Below are 21,658 nucleotides of genomic sequence, written 5' to 3'. Positions count from 1 at the left end.
ACCTTATATATACTTACATTTGTCAAAACCCAACATATATACTAAACAATAATTATTATATCAAATAAAATAAATAATCAAAATCATTATCTTAACTTATTTTTTATATCAAATTAATGTAAACATCACAATCTAATTTGTATCTATTTAAATCATACCAATAACCTTTATATTCCCTAATATTGACTTAAAAAACATACAAAATTTTAACTTTTAAATTTTTATACAAAATATAAAGTAAAAATATTTTCGGTCAAAATTATTATTATTTTTTAAAATATGACCATAATGTCCCTTCCTTTGAATGGATCGTTCGAATATAAAGAGACTCGATACATCCAATGATAACAAACATATCCAAATCATTATATTTTTTTAAAGACAATTGTGTCATGTATAAGTAAAGGCTAGCTAGTTTCTAATATAATCCAAGTAAAAACAAAAGCATAATTCAAATATTTCAATTTATCAGATACAAAGTAAGTACATTAATATTGTAACAACATTTTCTTTATAGAAGTGGAACTCCAAAATACCTCAACAAAACAAACAAAATAATTTTGGCCAATGTTTTATGCTCCTAAATAAATAAATAAAAGTACACAATATCACATACAACAAGAACAAACAACAAAAGAATGATGGAAAAATACACACCATCATGTATAATACAACAAGACAACTTAAATCGATGAATCTTTTTCATCGATCATTCTCAGATCAACGTCCTTTCGGATTCATGATCTGCGAAAACACGGCACTTGGTGTCAGACCGTCGGAATCTTCGCTTGCTAAGCTGCGGCCACCAATGCTCATCGATATCCCGCTGCTCCTTGAATCAGTTACGCTTCCATCAAAACCGGCTGAACCTTCTAAATCTTTCTTCCCCTTACCTCCTCCCAAATCAATCAGATCATCTTCAATGTCGATACCAATTCCTCCGTCGATTCCCTTCCCACTTTCCTCCGCGCTCTCTTGAAGCTGAAGAGCAAACTCGAGATTCCACAGCACGTCCCCCATGGAGGGTCGTTCAATACCCTGATCTGAAACGCACTTAACCGCTGTCTCTGCTATCTTTTTAAAGCATTCAGGAGCAATCTTTCCTTTTAGGTAAGGATCGGTTAGTTGATCGAGAATACCCTTTTTATGACAATGTAACGCCCACTCGGCTAAACTGACTTGTTCTTTTGGAAGGGTTGGGTTTAAGGCGGGACGAGCTAAGATGATCTCGAATAGAACGACTCCAAACGAGTAAACGTCGGATTTGTCAGTTAGTTGTTGTCGCCTGAAATATTCAGGATCGAGATACCCGAAGCTTCCTTTCACAACAGTGCTGACATGAGTGTGGTCTAAAGTGGGACCTGTTTTCGACAATCCGAAGTCGGAGACCTTTGCGACCCATTTCTCGTCGAGCAGAATGTTGGTTGTTTTGACGTCGCGATGGATGATGGTGTGCTTTGCCCCAGTGTGGAGATAATGCAAACCACGAGCTGCTCCTATGCAAATCTCGAGCCTTTGTTTCCATGGTAACGGAGGCTTGTTGGTCTTGTATAGATGCTCTCTGAGTGTTCCATGGGCCATGTAATCGTAGATGAGTATCATTTCGCAGTTCTCCTCGCAATAACCGATTAAGGAAACAAGGTGTCTGTGTCTAAGCTTCGAGAGCATTTCGATCTCCGTTTGGAATTCGTTAACGCCTTGTTCCGAAAGAGGATTTCCTCTCTTAACAGCCACCTTCATAGTTCCGCCATCTATTTCACCTTTGTACACTTTCCCGAAACCTCCTACACCGAGGATTAGAGACTCGTCGAAGTTTTTCGTGGCAGCTTTTATTTCGGCGAATGAAAAGTGACGGCATAGGTTTGACGGTATAGAAGATGCAATGCTTCCGGTGGTGTTGGTTTTGGTAGAACCTGAAGTATGCGAATTTCCGTATAAAGACAAAGGAAGCCAACCAGAGGGTCCGTCACTCGGACTCGAAAACTTCCCATTTTTACGACGACGAGAAATGAAGCAAACGAGCAAGACTACGAGAAAAAGCGCCACTATCCCTCCAACGACAGTTCCCCCGATCACCGCGCTTCTATTATTACGAGCTCCAGATCGGCCAATGGGAATCAACGGGTCAATTTTCTCTTGTTTCGGGGCGGGGATAGGATTCGGGCCAGCCAGATTCCCCGAAGTGTCGTTGACTTTAAAAATCTCGACTCCGTTCAAGATCGCGTCGTAGAATTGGGGCTTCGAGGCGGTATTAGGATTCATTGCAAGCCAAAGATCTTGTTGCGGAGGGCCAGAAGGAACTATAACGACGTAATCTTGATGGATAGCAACACCGTCGGTTCTAGACCAAGCGAGAACATCAGCCGCATTTTGCGCAGTTCTGTTACCGATATAGATATTGAATACCCGTTGGTTTACTTTGGTGATATTGGGATCGATCTCGCAGAAATGAAGCCTAACCAGATAAGCAAACCCTGAGTCCACCGTGAATATCCAAGTCAAGTTATAGTTTTGGTTGATGCTCGGATTCGGACCCATAAGTCTAGCCGAGGAATAAACATCTAAGGGCGCAACATAAGTAGGTGTACCCGAAAGATACGCGATGGTTTGATTTACATCTTTAAACAATGTAACCCCGAAAGCTGCCCCGAAAATATAAGGAGAATCATCATACCATGATCTATAAAGACCTGTATCACCTGTAGGTGAAATATCGTTTCCACCCACGTTCAGTCGGTAAGCATTTTCGAGAGAAGTACTATTGTCTATGATGAAGGGTGCAGATTGGCCGACGAGTGAGGTGGTTCCATCAGCTGTATTGTAGATATCAGGCATGGAGATGACTTCAATTCCGTTTACAAAAGCATATGAATTAGGGATAGTAGTAGATGGGGTGAAGGTTAAGTTTATAGATTCGGTTAACACATTGATGGAATACTCTTTCACAATGAAAGCGAAATTCAACGCTTCAGCTGTTTGTGCTGCACTGAAGTTCTTTAGAAGTGTATACGGTCCAGCAGTTACTGAGAATATGGCGTTTGTGGAGTTTAGACCCGAGTATGAAGATGGATAGAAATGAAGTCGGATGAATTTACGACCAGGCGCAACAGGGAAACTGTAAACGTAGTTTGACTTGAATATTCGAGATGTTAAGTAAGGAATTGAAGGAACCGAAGGATCTTGAGTAGAAGCTGTTGATGCTAATGCATTTCCATTCGGAGATGCAAACTTCGATCCAACATCTGTAGTCCATTTTCTACCATCGGAATCTGTTGCATCTGAATTCGATCCACAGCTTAGAAGAATCTTATCAGTTGGAACATAATCAGCTCCTAATACAACAATGATTTGCAGTACCAATGGAACAAATATCAACATAATCGTCCAGGAAGCGTAGATTTTATCCATCGTCAAAGACAAATTGCTGCGAGTTTCTCTGAAACCAAATGCACAAAGAACCGAATCAATTTCAATTTCAATTTCATGTATGAGTAATTGAATATGAACATTGCAAAATAAACAATAACAGAACAGCCAGACCACAAGATAACTTCGATTTCATTTCATCATCTTCATCTGATCTACTAAATTCATCAAGTTCAACACAATTTCTGTCTCAATTAGAATTAACCTAATCATAAACCACAAGATAACTTCGATTTCATTATTCAAATAAAGAGCCAAATGAACAGTTTCATTTCATCTGATCTACTAAATCCGTCAAGTTCAACACAATTTCTTATCGTTTCTATTAGAATCAACCTACTCTAAACCACAAGATCGACTATAACATCATCAGATTATACGTTTCTAGTTTCTACAACTGATTTTACCTTAATTATTCAAATCACAAGAACACCATAAGATTTCTCCATAGAAAGTAGAAAAAGAAGTTAAACAGATCCACATAATCGATTCAGCTTAATAAACAACAACATTTACCTTATAGCAACGATTCGAGCAGCTCAAGCCATAATCAGACAACCATAACCGAGATCCGAATGCTTCTTAATCCACTGGATTGTATAGAGAGATGAAGAATACAGCTCAATTATGAAGAGATTGAAGATGATTACAGTCTAGAAATTGAGAGAATCTAGAGAGAGAATCTAGAGAGAGAAATCTAGATTATGTAAAAAATAAGTAGAAATGGAGATGAAGATAGTAACAACTGAGTTGAGCATTAACTATCCCAGTCCTTTTTCAATCAATGGACGAAAATAACCTCTTTTTTATTAATAATAACAAGAATGCCATTCCCTCTATAGAATATTGCCAGCTGTATCTCTTTCTATCTGCCAGGCCACGGAGAATATCAATCATCCATTTTCGTATTTTTTTATTTTTTTTTAAAACGCGGCTTCTATTAAAATATATTTTTTATTTTTTCAAAAGAAATAATAAGTTACACAGCATCTTAATGTGATTTTCTTTTCTTTTTTTATAGAAATATTAAATTTTAAATTGTTATAAATTTTACAAATATTTATTTCTTCTAAATAATAAAATATGTGATAATTAATAATTGCCTAATCAGTTCTTATTTAAAATGATTGAGGTTGAATAAAAAATATTTAGTTGGGAAGAATGTTTGTTTATAAAGGAAACATGAGGAGATGTTATGATTTTAGTCAAACTTTCATATGTCACTAATTTGGAGAAATTAATTAAATTCAACTTTTCTTTTTATCATCTCATCATCATGGTTATTATTTGTTATTTTCTTTTTCGTCAATGTAAATAGTGTTGTGGTTGTCTTCATCGTCGTTTACCTAAAATAAGTTCAAGAATAAATAATTTTAATTTTAATTTTAATGTAACTCTAAGAAAATTTTACTTTCAAAAACATATCCAATAATAAAATAGAACATATATAAAGTTGAAATAGACAATACTTACATCTATATAGATGTTATCGTCGTCATCATCATCTTTATCGTTTACATTGCCTTCATAATTCTCTTTGTCATTAACATTTATGGTCTAAACATAAGAGCTTCAATGGTTGAGGCAGTCTAATGATCGTTTCTTCCTCTCATTCATCGTTTTTTCGTCAATCATGAAAGAGAAATAAATGATAACAAATTTGATAAAAATAAATAAGTTTTAATTAATTTTTTTCCTCATGAACTCACCAAATTCTTCCTTTTGACCTCTTTTATCCTCAATTTGGTCAACCAACAAAATCTCATTTCTTTCCAAACAAACTTACTATTCTCGTGCTCTTACTATGCACTCAATCATCTCAACATTATCAACATCATTTACTCTAACTTTTGGCAAACCAACAATATCATACATCTTTACACTCACTTCTTCGATCAACCAACAATCTCATTCACATATTTTTAACCATCAATAATATGTGTTCTCCAATGGACATCTCATTAATCTCGTGACCTTGTTTCGAGTATTTTGCACCACAATAATCTCATATTATTACCGCAACCTTTTTATCTCCACTTCAGCAAACTAACCACAATCCAAACGACCTATAATATCGTGACCTCACACTTTAACACTTTGATCAATTAACATCTCATTCAAATATTTCATACCACCGTTATCTCATTTGTTACCGGTCTCTTAATTTCTCGACAAACCAACCATCAATCTCAATTGACCTCTCATCTCGTGACCTCAATTTCACTTTGGTCAACAAACCATCTCATATTCACATATTTAACCATCAAATATCGTTTGTTCTTCTAATGTACATTTTAATATTAATCACTTCAGTCAAGCAATCATCACATTCACATATGATCACCAATCTAAATTGACTAATTCTCTCACTTTCACTTCGGTCAATCAATTATCTTTCATTCACGTATTTAATCATTAATATCGTTTGTTCTTTAATGAACCTCTCATTACCTAATTTCGTGAATCTTCAGGCATTCTACCCGGTAATATAGTTAGAATTTCCTTTTTGGCTTGCTTTCTGACATTCACTCATTTCTCCATTCCAGACAGAAATATAGGGTTGTACATCGATAGTGGAGTCAGACCTACCAATATAAACCAAATACATTTCGATCCCGTCTCCATTATAAATTATTTTTTGGCACCGAGCAACGAGCGTGATGGACCATCTATGATGGGGAACAACTTTTTACACTCATTTCACCACGACAGTCAGTCCAGCGGGATAGTTTACCCAAGACCTCATTCGTTAGTCAATTAAAAAGAGTAAACATATCCAATCAACATCAAGAGTCGAATCATTGGACAATTCTTTCGACCGAATTCATTGTCTGCTTTATATTTTTTATTTTACTTTCTATTCAAGCTAATATTCTTGCTTGATTTAAGATAAGAAAAATGGATATCGTACTTTTATGAGATCCCATTCCCAGTAAGTAGAGCAGCCTTAACCTATAACCTTGATTCCTGCATTGAGTCTCAACCCTCACTTACCATCTCATATCATTATCACGACCTCTTACCCCTACTTCGGCAAACTAATCACAATCTAAACGACATCTCATATCGTGACCTTACTCTTTCACACCTCTTATCCCTTAACAAACCAATCACCAATCATAATCGACCTCTCATCTTTATTATGTATAATAGAAATTTTAATCACTTAACCACCTAAGAGTATTAATTTATATATTATAATTTTGTATATGAATATATAATTTATATGACTAATTACAATTCAAAATAAAATCAATATATTTACATTAAAAAATTCATTCTCTAACATTAAAAAAATAAACTTATAAAAATTAATAAAAAAAATAAGTTGATCTGCGTATCTAAATATGTTTGGTTGATTTTAAAACGTAAATTTCATATAGCTTAATTGGTTAGAGTCTTGCACTTATATATAAGTTATAAGTTTAAGATTTATACATGTCATTTTTAATCTTATTTTTTTAATGAACCGTTCTATGTTTTAGTACGTGTTAACTTGCAAATCAACAACTCGACTTGTTTACACTCTCCCAACAAGTCGTGCGTTGTGGTGTTATGATCCAGATATCTATAGTTAAGTTTTATTATATATAAATTATTTTTTTTAATAAATAAATTGAAATGTTTATATGAAATTGATATTATGCGACTATAAAAACATTATATTTGAAATTACTAAAAACTAGTTTAAATAAAAACAAATTTTATATAAAAATAATATTTTTTTATTAAATAAACCTTTTAAGTAAAATGGGATATAGTTATAGATTTTATTAGTTATTTTTATCTAACAAACTTTTTTTTTATTATTAATTTTAGTAAAAAATAAATTGTAGTTTAAGGCATTGTTAGGTTCAATTATTTAAATAACCAAATAAAAAATATCATTTTATTTTATTCTCATTAATCAAAATACTAAAATAATGTTTATTTTAAATTATTATTATTTTATCATTATATATTAATACACTTTAAATATTTTTATCAAAAAAAAATTATATTATTTCAAAATCATTACTTTTTTAAATAACCAAGTTATATAAATAACATGTACCCAAACAAGACCTAAGTGTTAACCATTTAATATTTATAATAAGAACATTTTTTTTATTTAAACCAGATTATTACCGAAAATAAACTGGATGACAAAAAATGTTTTTATAAAAATATATGAATAAAAATAAAGATTGAATTCTTAAAAAATAATTAAGAATGTATATTTTTTTTTAATGAAAGAAACATCCTGGAAAATAAATACTAAATTTAGGTCAAACTAAAAATAAATACAAGAATAAAGAATAACCCCTTTTTGAACTTAGCTGTTTTGGGCTGTCTTCTAACGGGCCCACAAGTAGCGCCGCACACATATGCCGGCCCAATGTTGATTTAGCACTCCGCGTTTTATTTTTTTAAAATGGACGAAAATAAGAAAAAATAAATTGCCAGTTTTATTTTGTGAGGACGACGTTAAATTTCTCAACCATAAAACTATTTTCATACGTGTAAAACACTTTGATGTTTGAAAATAATTATTATTTAAAAATTTGTACTTTTATAACTGTATGATATAACTACATCCTAAATGATAAATATTATTAACTGATTAAAAAAACAGTTATTACTCTTAAGAATTTTATTACTCTTATAAATACATAACCATTAATTCAATAAATTAAATGAGTTTAATATTTCTTTATAAAATATAATTAAATAATTTTGTTTATTTTTACATCTAACAATTCTAAAATTCATAAACATAATATTTTCAATAAACTGATGATAAATGCAAAACAATTCAAATAAATTATTTAAAATTTAAACAATTGAGTCTCCAAAATCAAATATACTTACAAATTATAATATAGAAAGAAAAATAAGTAATGTATTATTATATTATATATAATATGGAGAGAGAATTAAATAATATATTATTATATAATATAAAGAGAAAAAAATAATATAAAGAGAAAAAAATAATATAAAGAGACAAAAAAATAATATATAATAAAGAAAAAAATAAAAAATGAATATTATATTATAAAGTAAAATAAATATTTTATAATATATAATATATAATTAATAATATTATATACTTAAAAATTTTAAAAAGTATGTCTCTCCATATTTATAATAATGTTAAAACTAAAATTTAAAAAAAATTAAAAAAAATTGTTTCTTTACACACCATGTCTTTCGGTATTAAAATATATATAATGAGTCTTGTAAGAATTTTATCGGATAATTCTAATTCCAGATGAATGTTTATATTAATAATAATCCCTATACAAAAACAATGTTTTTTAATGGACTGTTCAAACAAAACTCAAGAAAATTGACAATATTAATTACTAAGTTTGAATCCATTTTATTATTTATTATATATAAAAAAAAAGTAAAAACATTTATTGACTCACCAAACTCTATAATAACTGCAATTTATTTATGTCTTGAAATCTTCATGGTCCTAGTCTGAACCTGACTTCTCAGTTTCCAACCTACTCATAAAACTCTGTTTCACTTCTTATTGAAAACATTCAGAATTCATTACATGAATTTGAAATTTCAAATAAACAAAACTCCATTTAAACTCAATCTTTGTTTTGATCTTCATCAATTTGTCTAGCTAAATGGAAGAGAGCACTTTGTTTGACCAATTTGAAAGGAAATCATTTGAGATTCAATTGAATCAAGCCATAATTTTAGCCCGAAGTCTATCTGAATCAGATACCCGTTTGGCTTATGTAATTGGATCATGCAGCCAATCGACATTACCATCCAATTCCATGGCTATGAAAACCCAAGTTCTTGATGATCAGCCGCCAAGGAAGGGAGGATTTTCATGTTTCAAGAAGTTTTTGCGACAAATATTTAAGAGGAAAACAGAGAAGAAATCGATTGATTCTTCTAATGTAAAGCATTTGAATCCACATGTATATTGTAGTAGATCCATGCACTTTTGAACCCTTAATTTGAAGTTTATGGAAATATGTATTTTTGATGTGTTTTTCTCTTATTGAATGAATTGTTTGTTTATGTATAAACATGTTTTTCAATTGTTAATAGTCTTCATAACTATAAGATCAAAAGATAACAAATTTGATTCCACTAAAAACGACTTAGGTTAAGATGGATTTTGGAATTCATGGACAGCAAGGAATACAAAAGCGAGGTAAGAGCTCCCGAATTAATTTCTTATAACCGAGGAGAAAACGATTCATCTCACGTCCTATCTATACACATACTTGTCTTGTTCTGAGTGCTAGGGCCAACAAAATCCGAATGATTTTACTAATATGATCTTAACCATCTATTTAGTAGTAACTCTTGTTTATTTTGCTAGGCGACCAGGGAGACCATTTTATCAAAATATCTATACAAATTCAATCTATTATTTGAGGATCGAGATAAGGATTTATAACCCAAAGAAATAGGTTTTGAAAATGAAAAAAATAACAAGTATTTTAGACAAATATTGTTTTTAATTGGGTTGGGCTAACTTTCTACCTAAACTAAACAATCACTTTTTTTTTTTTTTTTATATATGTTTCCTAACTTATTTGCGACTTTTAAATGAATTTGGTCGAATTTTAGATAAATTTAAATTTGATACATTTTGTTAGATAATTTTTTTTTATCCAGACATGTATATCTAATCAAATACATTCACTAATTCATATTCCATATTTTAAAACTAATTTTAAAATAATTAATCTAACAAAATCAATTACAAAAATACAAAACATAATAACAATTTCAAACTAATACCTAAATATTAAGTTCATAATTTTGTAAAATTTCTCACTTTTGCATCCATGGATCTCTCCTTTGTTTTAATGACATTTGAAACTTAACTATGTAAATTGTAAAAGTTTACTTTAAAATAAGATTAGTTATATATATATATATTATTTATATATAATTAAGTATTGTTATACCTTAATCATTTTATGAAATATATATAATCAATTAAAAAATAAATTATATAATAATAATAAATAAATGACACTATTAAAATGTTATATTTATAAAATTAATTACATTATCCATTTATTTAATTTAAAAATATATAATTATTTTTTACCTATAAAATAATAAAATCAAAATTATTTATAAACTAATAAATCGTAAAATTATACTATCTTAAATTTAAAATCATACAAATTTGACTGGTACAAGAGTCCGTTTATTGAAATTGTCATATCATAATAGTAAACTCAAAATTAACTCTTTTAATGTAAAATTCATTTATTTGTGGTAATGAGTTCTACAATAGATTATCTAGAGCCCAATATTCATATTCACCAGTGGATTAGACAAATACTTAGTTTCCTCAATGTGTTTACCAACAACGAATACTGGGTTAGACCATTTTAGGCCCATTAGAGAAACTGAATGGACTGTTGAGTAGTCAAGGAAAAGAGTCTATGAATACCTCTTGCATTTATGTTTGATTGTCTTTAAAATCGAAAATTTAGGTAAAATTATAAATCATTTTTTTCTAAAATTCTCTTTTAACCTGAAGAAGATAGAGGAAGAAGGGATGCTAAGGCCGGGTGTCCGTATTCAAAAGTAGACCAGTTGATATGTCAATCTACCCGACCCGACCGGGTGTTTATTTGGCCTAACTTACCCATAAAATTTAGAATTTAATTAAAATTGTAAAAGTTTAATTTACAAAAATTATTAGTTATATATTATTATTATTATTATATATATATATAACTTGGTATTTTATTTTTAAATATATATATATATATATTTAAATATAAAATTAATTACAAAATATTAATAAATAAATAAATAACATGAAAATTATATTTATTTATTTATATGAATAAATAATAACTTTTTATTTATTTATAAATTTGTTTTTTTTAATGTAAAATTATATAATATCGTAAAATCAAAATTATATATAAACTCGTAAAATATTCTTTTTGTAAATTTAAAATGTTAGGAGTTTAAATATTTAAGAGTTTACATAAAATTAGACTCGTTATTTTATTATCTAAAATTATAAAATTTTAAAATTTTAAAAGTAAACTCGAGATTTTAAGAACATTAGTTAAGTATATGTTTGAGTTTAAATGAAATAACTAATTAATTTAAATTCTCTTTTATTATTTCAATTAAATCTACTATAAACTCACTTGACAATTAAAAAAAAATATTTATAACAAAATTTATGGACAGTTTCTTACTCGGACCCGATCAGGCCCAATTCGAATTTTGCTTATGTACTATACATTATACATTATGTGATATCATTTTAAATGAAATACAATAAGATATATCATAGTTTATTTTGTAAAAAATCTTCAAATAATATGGGTTGATGTTGGGTTATTTGTGATTTTTGTTGTTATTTTTTTTTTAATATTTTTGACAAAATTAATATGTGTTTATATTTTTAATGGTTTGAATTAATATATTTTATATTTAAAATAATTACATAAATCGATAGATTCGATTTTTTATTTATTTATAAGAACTCAAATATTTTAGACTTTGAGTAAAAAAAACATCTTTTAATCACTAGTACACTTAATTTATTGCTTTTGTCAGAGGATTGGACTTATGAGAAGTACCAAATCAAAGATGGCACCAGAAGTACTTGAATATGTTAATTTATTGTAATTATTTTTTTTTGTTTTAAATTGAATGTTAATTTATTATTGATATAATTGTAAAAAATAAAAAGTTCATTAAATAATATTAATTCTTTCAATATTAATTTTGAAATATTTTTTAACTGTTAATTTAATATTAATTATTTATATAAATAATAATAATGTATAATTAATATTTTTTAAAGTAAACTTTTAAAATTTCAAGGTTAAACTATTAAAATTTTAAATTTATTATTTTAAGATTTTATATAATTTTACATAAATAAAATAAATTTATTTACAAAATTTTATTACTCATTTAAATTAATGAAATAATGTAATTGATTTCATTTATTTTTTAATTTAATTTTATATTTAATTATATATATAATAATAAAATATAATTAATATTCTTTTAGCTAGTAAACTCTTGCTACTTCAAATTAACCTGTTAAACTCTTATAATTTTACATATATGATCATAATTTAAAATTATAATATATAAAATAAATAATATGAATTTATATTTGAAAATTTTAAAAAAAAACTTATTCAAATTAAATAAATATTTTTATTTCTTTTAATTTTATTTGTTTATTATTATTTTTCTTTATATAAAGAGAGAATGTGGGTGAAAACGAGAGAGAACAACTGGAATTGATTTAAGGCCTTGTTCGGATTGGGGTTATTTAAATAATCTAGAGAGAATAAAAATAATAATGATTGATGATTCTGAGGAAGTGTAATTATTTTTGGTAAAATGACTTAAAGGGTATTGATTTATATAAATAAAATAAAAAAATAATAATTTTAAATAAAAGGTATTTTAATATTTTGGTTAATGAAATGAGTGATGTAATTGATGGAAGTGATTGATTGGAAAATTAGTTTTGTATAGGTTTTTTAAAAAACCTAAGAAGAACAAGGCCTAAATGTTTGTCTCTCAAATTCTAAAAATAATTATGGACTAGTTTGATTCAGCTTATTCTTAAGCCAGTTTATCTTATTCTCAGGTACGTTTGATATATATGATCTCAACTTATTTAATCGTTAAGCTTAGGTATATTTGATACAGCTTATACACCTAGTTTATTTATTTTTAATATTTATAATATATTATTTAATAATTAATATTATATATAGATATAATGTTATATATATTTATTAATTTAATTTTAAATATTAATAAATGATTTAATTAAAAAATAATATATATTTGAAAATAATATACATTAATATATTATTTTTTATAATTTTATTGTTAATATATAATTTTAATTATTAATAAATGTCTTAAATTAAAATATAATATATTTTAAAATAAATTATATGAATATATTAATTTTTATAGATATATAATTTTAAATATATTTAATATAAATATGATATAAAATATATATAGATATATATAAAAATATTTAATAATATTTTTTTTCACATTTTCACACATCTCTCCATTGTAATCCGTATATGAGATAGTTAATTAAGGTAAGTTTGATTTCTAAAATTATAATTATAAATAAAAAATATCGAAGTGTATTTATATTTTATATTTTACTTAATTATTTTATATATTAAGATACATATATTATAAATAATAAATTAAAATATATTAAAATATATGTTTTTTATTATAATAATTTTATATAAAAATATTATAAATATATGTAATAGATGAGAGAATTAATAAAATGATTAGAGAGAGATTAAATAAATGAGAGAGAATAAATAAAATGATTAAAAATAAATGAAAGATATGAAAGAGAATGAATAAAAAATATATTTAAAAATAACGAGAGAAAAAAACGTTGAGATTATAATTTTAAACGTTGAGAAAAGAGGTAGAGAGAAATTTGAGTTTAAACGCAAAAGTGTGTTTGATTGTAATTTTTTGCGTGAGCTTATTACGCAAAGTTACTGTAGCAGTTTATTACGCAGACGCCCATACGCGGCTTATTAACGCCGAATCAAACCGAGGCCTATAAGTACTTGTGATATAAATTATATATATCAAATAATATAACAACCAAAAATAAACTAAGGTAATCAAATTTGATAACTTATTTAAAATTATCTTGTAAATTCCTTATATATAAATATTAGTTATATACATAGATAGATAGAAGAAAGAGAGAATCACATTGCATTTATTAATTTTACAAGGCCTCGTTTGAGATGGGTTATTTGGTTTTTAATTGGGATTTGCCCCCAAATAAATCTTGTTTGACTTAAATGAGAAGTAAATTAGTTTTTTTACCCAAAATAACCTTTCACACATTCCAATAAAGAGTAATTTTAATTCATTTTTAAATAAATAAAGAGTAATTTTAATATTTTAATATATAAAAAGATTGATTATATTTTTGAAGTGATAAGTTAGTTTTGAAATAAAAATTTAATTTTAACTCCATAACAAAAAAAAATCAAAGAAGCTTAAGACATTGATCCCAAATAACAATAACAAGAATAAGTATACATATATTAAACATCCACGCCTATTAGTGGATCATTACCTAGAACATAAGAAACTAAAAAAAATAAAAACAAAAGTAGCACATCTTGATTAATTGATTTTATAATTATGAGTTTTTTTTTTTCCGAATATACAAAAAGATTTTAGATAAACTTAAGCCTGGTTGAGTGTGAGTTTATTATAATTTAAATAAATATATTTAGTATTTTGGTTTCTACAAGCTATAATTTTTTATGTTATATGTTTTAGATAGATTTAATATATATCACACATGAAAGACAATGATCCCAAATAACAACAATAATAGATAGAATAAGAGTACTACATATATTATAAAACCTCCATGCATCATTAATTAAGACAAGATACTAGAAAAACATTGAAAACAAGAAAAAACATTGAAAACAAAGTAGGCCATCTGGATCTTAACAACCTTCTAATACTCAAACCCCATCTTTATTCTTCCCGATCGAATCCACCATTTATTTTCATTCAACTCAACCATCAATCATCAACGCACCCTACAAATAAAAACATATTAATAAAACATCTTCATAAAATACCCTATAAACAAAACATTAGTCTTACCTAGAGCAATCGGTTCGTGGGTCAATCTTATAAGGAATCGAAATACCACACTTTTGTGGAAGAGAAGCAGCCAAAGCGACCGAACCAGAAGGTGCATTAGATGCAATCTGTTTCAAGCAAGTGCATGCAGTCTGACGATCAGGTGTGGTTCTTGCAGCATCATTCAAACCCCTAATGCCATTACAACATGCGGCCGGGACAGCAGTATTCCCATAAGACCTCATGTAACCATAACATGGCATCAATGCATTAATTACATCCCCACAACCTAAAGAAGCTTCGGTTTGAAGAGCATTGCTGTTTATCACAAGGGTTACAATGAGAAAAACATAAGCAATCTTCATTGAGATAGCCATTGATTTGATTCAAGAATCAAGAGTAGTAGTGAAGTAATTAGATATGGATGTGTTTGATTGTAGAAATATCTATGCAAGATATGCCCTTTTATAGATGAAAATGTGAGAGATGGTTGGCTAGTAGCTTGGTAGATAGACTAGTCATAAAAGCAATTGATATTTATTATTTATTTTTTTTACTTAAGTTATGATGAGAAATATTGTAACAAAATAATTGGGTATAATTTAAATCAAACACATGGTCATTAAATTAACCTAACCACATGGCTAAAGTGGGGAAATGTCTTACCTAAATTAATTTTCTTATATATATACATATACTTATGTATTATTAGAATATATTTTTTATTAACTAAAATCAAAATGGTACAATTTTGTGAATAAAAAAAAGCTCATAAGGAAAAACTAAAACTATGTATATATAGAGTATTTTAATTGTTTTGATGATAAATTAAGTGATACTTTGTGGATAGATAAATGAAAAAATGATGATTTTTACTTTGAAATAATTTAAATAAACAATCTCCAAAACTAAATATTTAAGTTAATCCAATAAAAATCTATCTTTTGTAGGTGTCATTTAAGAGTAAAGACATTCATTACTTAAAATAAAAAGTTACATAAACATTATATATTGAGAATATATTTAAGAAAGAATTGAAAAAATATATAAAAGATTAACTAATAAAATTAATGGAAGGACTTATAATTTAAATGAATTTCTTGGGAAGATGAAAGGATTGCATGCGCAATTAATGGAGTAGAAGTCTAGATCTATATATTAAAGTCTCTCTAATATTTGGTTCGCAATTAAAGCTACAAAAAAACAGTTCCATTTGGCTCTTTGTTTTATAACAATATTATTTTTTGAAAGGATAAATTGTTGGATAAGAATAATTATAATGTTTTGTTTTATTCCATTCTTAAAATCCAAAATGAATTCATTTTTATATTAAGAATTATTTTCTAGATAATAAATAACCCAGCTATTCATATATGTCCTCACTTTTATTTGATTACTTTTACGGTATAATAATTTTTTAACACTAAAATGTCACTGACTTCATTTGGTGTGTCAAACTAGTTTTTCTTAATTAGAAAAAAAATATTTTTTTTTTTGTTTAATTTAATAATTAATGACATAATTTGTACTTTATGTTAATATATTTTGAAATTTTGTTTTATTCTTATTATTGTAATTTTTTGTGTTCTTGACAGTGAATTATTAAAAAAAAATATCTACCTTTAAATAACTATCATTTATTAGGAATTTTTATTGTGCATTTCTGTTTATTATATATATATATATATATATATATATATATATATATATATATATATATATATATATATATATATATAAAAGAAAATTCTAAGGTTATTTATCTAACTTTTTTGGTGTCAAATGTCAATGTTTAAGTATCATATTTTTTAATTTTATTTATTACATATTTGGTTCATTATATATATATATATATATATATATATATATATATATATATATATATTTATTTATTAAAGAAAATTCTAAGGTTATTTATCTAACTTTTATTGGTGTCAAATGTCAATGTTTAAGTATCATATTTTTTAATTTTATTTATTAAATATTTGGTTCATTTTATATATATATATAAAAGAAATTTATAAACTTATTTATCTATCTTTTGGGTGGTGTGATATTTTTGAATTTTTATTTGTTAAATATCTAGTTCATTCTTGATATTTCATTTCATATTCACCATAATCTATTTAATTGTGTTAAAAAAATGCTTCAGTTTTTTTTATGAGGGAATCGAAATTAAAATTAAAGTTAGAGTTATTTTTCTTATACAAGGGTGAATATATCTTGGGTTGTCTAAAATCTTAATCTAAACCCAAAATATTAATTTGGATTAGATTGAGTTGTGTATGAGTTGAGTTTAATTTGGGTTGGGTTAGGTTAGAGTTACTCAAATTAAATAAATTTTATTTTATTCTCTCTTATCAATTTAATATAAACTAATCAACTTTCAACTCCAATATATTATCTTAATTTTTACCACGTTGATCTTTATTATAGTCAAATGAAAAATAATTATAAATTTTAAAACTTATTAATAATATATTTATTAATTATAGTCTAGCTATAGAGAACTAATTTATCACTATTATTTTAAAACTATTTAATGAATTAATTTGTTTCTAAAAATTAATAGAGTTGTCATGTTCAAGACTTTATTTAGTATGAATGATTTATATATTTCATATTAATTTTACCTATTATTTCTTCAAATAATTTAGTAATTAAAATATCAAAATAATTAAAAAAAATTATGTTAAATAGATTAAAAAGACGTATAATAATGTCAAAGACATATTAGACGGAGCAAAATATAAATTAAACGGACCGAAAATGTTAAATGTGTCACAAATGTGTTAAACATGCCAAAACGTGTTAAACATGTAAAAAACGTGGTAAACGTGCCAAAATATGTTAAACGTACAAAAACATGTTAAATGTGCTAAAAATGTGTTACACTTGTAAAAAACGTGTTAAACGTGCCAAAACGTATTAAACATATCAAAAATGTGTTAAATATGCCAAAACGTGTTAAACATGTCAAAAACGTGTTAAACAAGTCAAAAACGTGTTAAACGTGTTAAACGTGTTAAACATGTTAAACATGTCAAAACGTGTTAAACGTGTTAAACATGTTAAACATGTCAAAAACGTGCAAAAACGTGTTAAGCGTGCAAAAACGTGTTAAACGTGCCAAAAACGTGTGAAATGGATTAAAACGAGTTACATATTAAAACTAAAAACGTATTAAGCGAGTCAAAACATGTCAAACGAATCACATATTAGTTAACTGAGTTAAAAACATGTTGAATAAGTCAACAACGTATTAAATTAGGTAAAACGAATCAAAAAATTGTTAAATAGATCAAAATGTGTTAATCGGGACAAAAACATGTTAAATATTAAACGAGTAAAAAACGTAATAAATATGTTACAACTAAAATTTAGTTTGGGTTACCCAACCCATATCATTCATTAATATGGGTTGGATAATGGGTTGACCAAATTTAATTTGGTTGAATATGGATTGGGTAATATGAGTTGGGTTTACCTATTTGCACATCCCTAATTTATATGAAATAATTGAAATACATCATTCGACACATAAGTCGAATCCTCTAATGTGATGCTCGTGTTACGAGATATGTTAGTGAAATGACCTCAGTCCTCACAATGTGTAAACTATCCTACGAGAATTGGCCATCAGCTAATCGCTACAAGCCTTCAGCTCAGCTAGGACATACCACTCTCAAGTCCATTACATCTAAGGATGGTAATTTGAAACTGCCCCGCGGTAACTGAATTGAATTGTTCTGTTTGGGGAATTTTTTCCCCGAAACCGAATGGGGATGAGACAAAAATGATATAATTAATTAGATAAAATCATTAATATACTTATTTATTAATTATATTTTATAAGAGTGGTAAGTTTATTTATTTATAATAATATAAAATTTCAATATATTACAATATATTATATTAAAAAATCTGTTTATATATTTTTATTATATAATTTCATATTTTAAAAAATATTTTATAAACGGTGTCCCTCGAGGCTTCCCCGAAACCGAACGGAATGAGAATGGTAGTAAAAAAATCTCCGAAATAAAAATGGGACGGGAATGATAAATACATTCCCCACCCAAACTACCACATTGCCATCCCTAATTGCATATATCCACGACCACCTCTCAAGTCCATGGCATATATCCACTCTCCACAAACTTTTATTGAACTAGAAAGAGAACCAAGTCGAAGGAAACCGAGTCCTATTATGAAACAACACAGTTAGTCGAAGTTGGCGAAGTCGCTAGAGAGAGGACCAAATTTGAGGTGTAGTTACTAGGAGGAATTACTAAAGAATCGGTAGACATGGGGGACGTTAATGAAGAGGATGAAACATAAGGTCGGGTAGAGGAGGAATGTACATATCCGAAAGAGAACCTTAGCTCCTACTAGTTAGCGTGAGATAGAGACTGTAGGACAATCCGATCTCCTGAGATATTTGGCTACTCCAATTTGGAAACCTTTACGATCCTTGTGTCAGATGAGGTACAAGATTCAGAGCCGAGATTGTTTAAAGAAGTGATGAAGATCAAGGAGAGAATCGAATGAAAGCGTGCCATGATAGAGGAGATGACATCGCTTAAAAAAAACGAGACTTGAGAATTGATGGACAAACTTAAGAATCAGTGGGTGGTTGGTTCAAAGTGGGTGTTCGAGTGCAAAGAATATGTAGAGGGTAGTAACAAGCCAATGTTCAAGGAAATATTGGTAGCTAAAGGCTTCACACAATGCGAAGGGGTCGACTTTAACGAGATCTACTCTCTGTTAGTGAAGTACACGTCCATTCGTGTGTTTCTCGCTCTAATGAACTAGTTTACTTGGAGCTCAAGAAAATGGACGTGAAGACGACATTTCTTCTTGGGAACTTGAAGGAGAATATCTTAATGACACAACCTAAGGGGTTCATCAAACCCGGTGATGAAGGCAAGGCATGTCTCTTTAAACGCCCGCTTTATGGTTTGAAACAATGCCAAGACAATGATATTTACGCTTTGATGATTTCATGATTCATAACGATTTCGTGAGGAGCGATTTCAATAGTTTTGTCTATCTCTAATGAGTTGATGGTGATCTTCCTACTATTATACGTAGATGATATGTTGATCGCATCGGAAAATAAGGAAGAGGTTCGCAAGGTCAAGAGTTCGCTAAGGAGTGACTTCGAGATGAAGGATATGAGACCGACAAAGAAATGGGATGGTGATTGAGCGGCGTTGGGAGAAAGACTCTATGTTCGTGTCTCAAAGCGACTACCTCCGAAAAGTGGTTACCAAGTTTGGGATTTCTAACACTAAGGAAGTTTCAAACGTCATTAACTACTCATTTCAAACTCTCCTCAAAGATATCACCGAGTATCGAGGAGGAAAAGGTGAGAATGACAAGCACCCCATATGTGAGTGTCGTCGAGAGCCTAATATATTCCATGGTATGTACACGACCCGATTTTGATCACGCGATTAGTCTTGTTAGTCGCTTTATGGCGAACTCGGGGAAAGAACATTGGGAGGCAACGAAGTGGGTTCTCCGTTACGCTGGGGGATCTATATATGTTGGTCTTTGTTTTAGACCGACAGGTGTAGGTGATGATAAGTTGAGAGGATATGTTGATGTTGATTTTGAAGGTGACTTGGACAAGAAAAAGTCCCTAACGTGATATGCGTTTATCCTATTTGGATGCTCGATAAGTTGGAAGGCATAATTACAATCCGTATTTTCCCTTTCAACAATGGAGGCCGAGTATATCGTTGTCACGGAGGACATCAAGGAGGAACTTTGGTTGAAGGGTGTCATGGGTGAATCAAGATAAAGTGGAGTTGTTTTGCGATAACCAAAGTGCCATACACTTGTCCAAGAACTCGATGTTTAACGAGTGCACAAAACACATCAACATTCGACTTCACTGCATTCGAGATGTCATAACGAGTAGAGCAGTAGTTGTGAAGAATGTTCACACATATGAAAATCCCACAGATATGACCATGAAAGTGGTGTCGAGAATCAAGTGTTAGAAATATTGCGACTTGATTCACGTCACAAAGGTTGGAACGTAATCGAAGAAGTATGAGGATCGGTTATGAGGTGTTCTTTATAATGGGGCTTATTAGTTTAACAATAGATATGGAGGCACGGTGGAGAATTTATAGAATTGGTCATAGGGTTTTAAAGCTCAATTTGGTGTGCCTCAATGTTAGGTACAATAGGGGAAGGAATATATGTGCAATTATTTGTTGGATTCAAAAAAACATTAAATCACATTATGGTAAAGATGTCAATAAAATCGTATTATTGTGAAAATATCAACTAAATCGCCATGAGATTATATCACAGTGGAGATGTCAAAGATATCACATGATTTTTACCCTAATTATAAATTCTAAAATCATATATATATATATATATATATATATTTATATATATATATATATATATATATATATATTCATTGTAAACGAGAAGAGTGGTGTGAGACTAAAACCTATAACAAACAAAGAGAGTTTGAGTTTTAATCCATATTATAACTCTATTGAATCAATTCTCCAAAAGAAGAACGTAGGACATTGCTGGTCCAAACCTGGGTAAG

The 21,658-nt window shown here is 28.3% G+C and overlaps 2 protein-coding genes across 2 annotated transcripts; both read right to left on the bottom strand.

The window, feature by feature from the left end:
• Positions 1-497: 497 nt before the first annotated feature.
• Positions 498-4,145, bottom strand: LOC124912136 (receptor-like protein kinase FERONIA). Its single transcript, XM_047452698.1, has 2 exons — positions 3,943-4,145; positions 498-3,436 (listed from the first exon to the last, which is right to left on the bottom strand). Exon 2 carries the CDS (start codon positions 3,406-3,408, stop codon positions 721-723), a length of 2,688 nt encoding a protein of 895 aa, XP_047308654.1. The 5' UTR covers positions 3,409-3,436; positions 3,943-4,145; the 3' UTR covers positions 498-720.
• Positions 4,146-14,790: 10,645 nt separating this feature from the next.
• On the bottom strand, positions 14,791-15,507 carry LOC124912371 (non-specific lipid-transfer protein 1-like). The gene is made up of 2 exons (XM_047452981.1): positions 15,097-15,507; positions 14,791-15,029 (listed from the first exon to the last, which is right to left on the bottom strand). The coding sequence occupies exons 1-2, from the start codon at positions 15,450-15,452 to the stop codon at positions 15,020-15,022; spliced, it is 366 nt and encodes a 121-aa protein (XP_047308937.1). The 5' UTR covers positions 15,453-15,507; the 3' UTR covers positions 14,791-15,019.
• Positions 15,508-21,658: the final 6,151 nt, after the last annotated feature.

Source organism: Impatiens glandulifera, chromosome 8 (genome assembly GCF_907164915.1).
Source record: "Impatiens glandulifera chromosome 8, dImpGla2.1, whole genome shotgun sequence".
NCBI lineage: Eukaryota > Viridiplantae > Streptophyta > Magnoliopsida > Ericales > Balsaminaceae > Impatiens > Impatiens glandulifera.
This window is presented reverse-complemented; position numbering and strand designations above follow the sequence as displayed.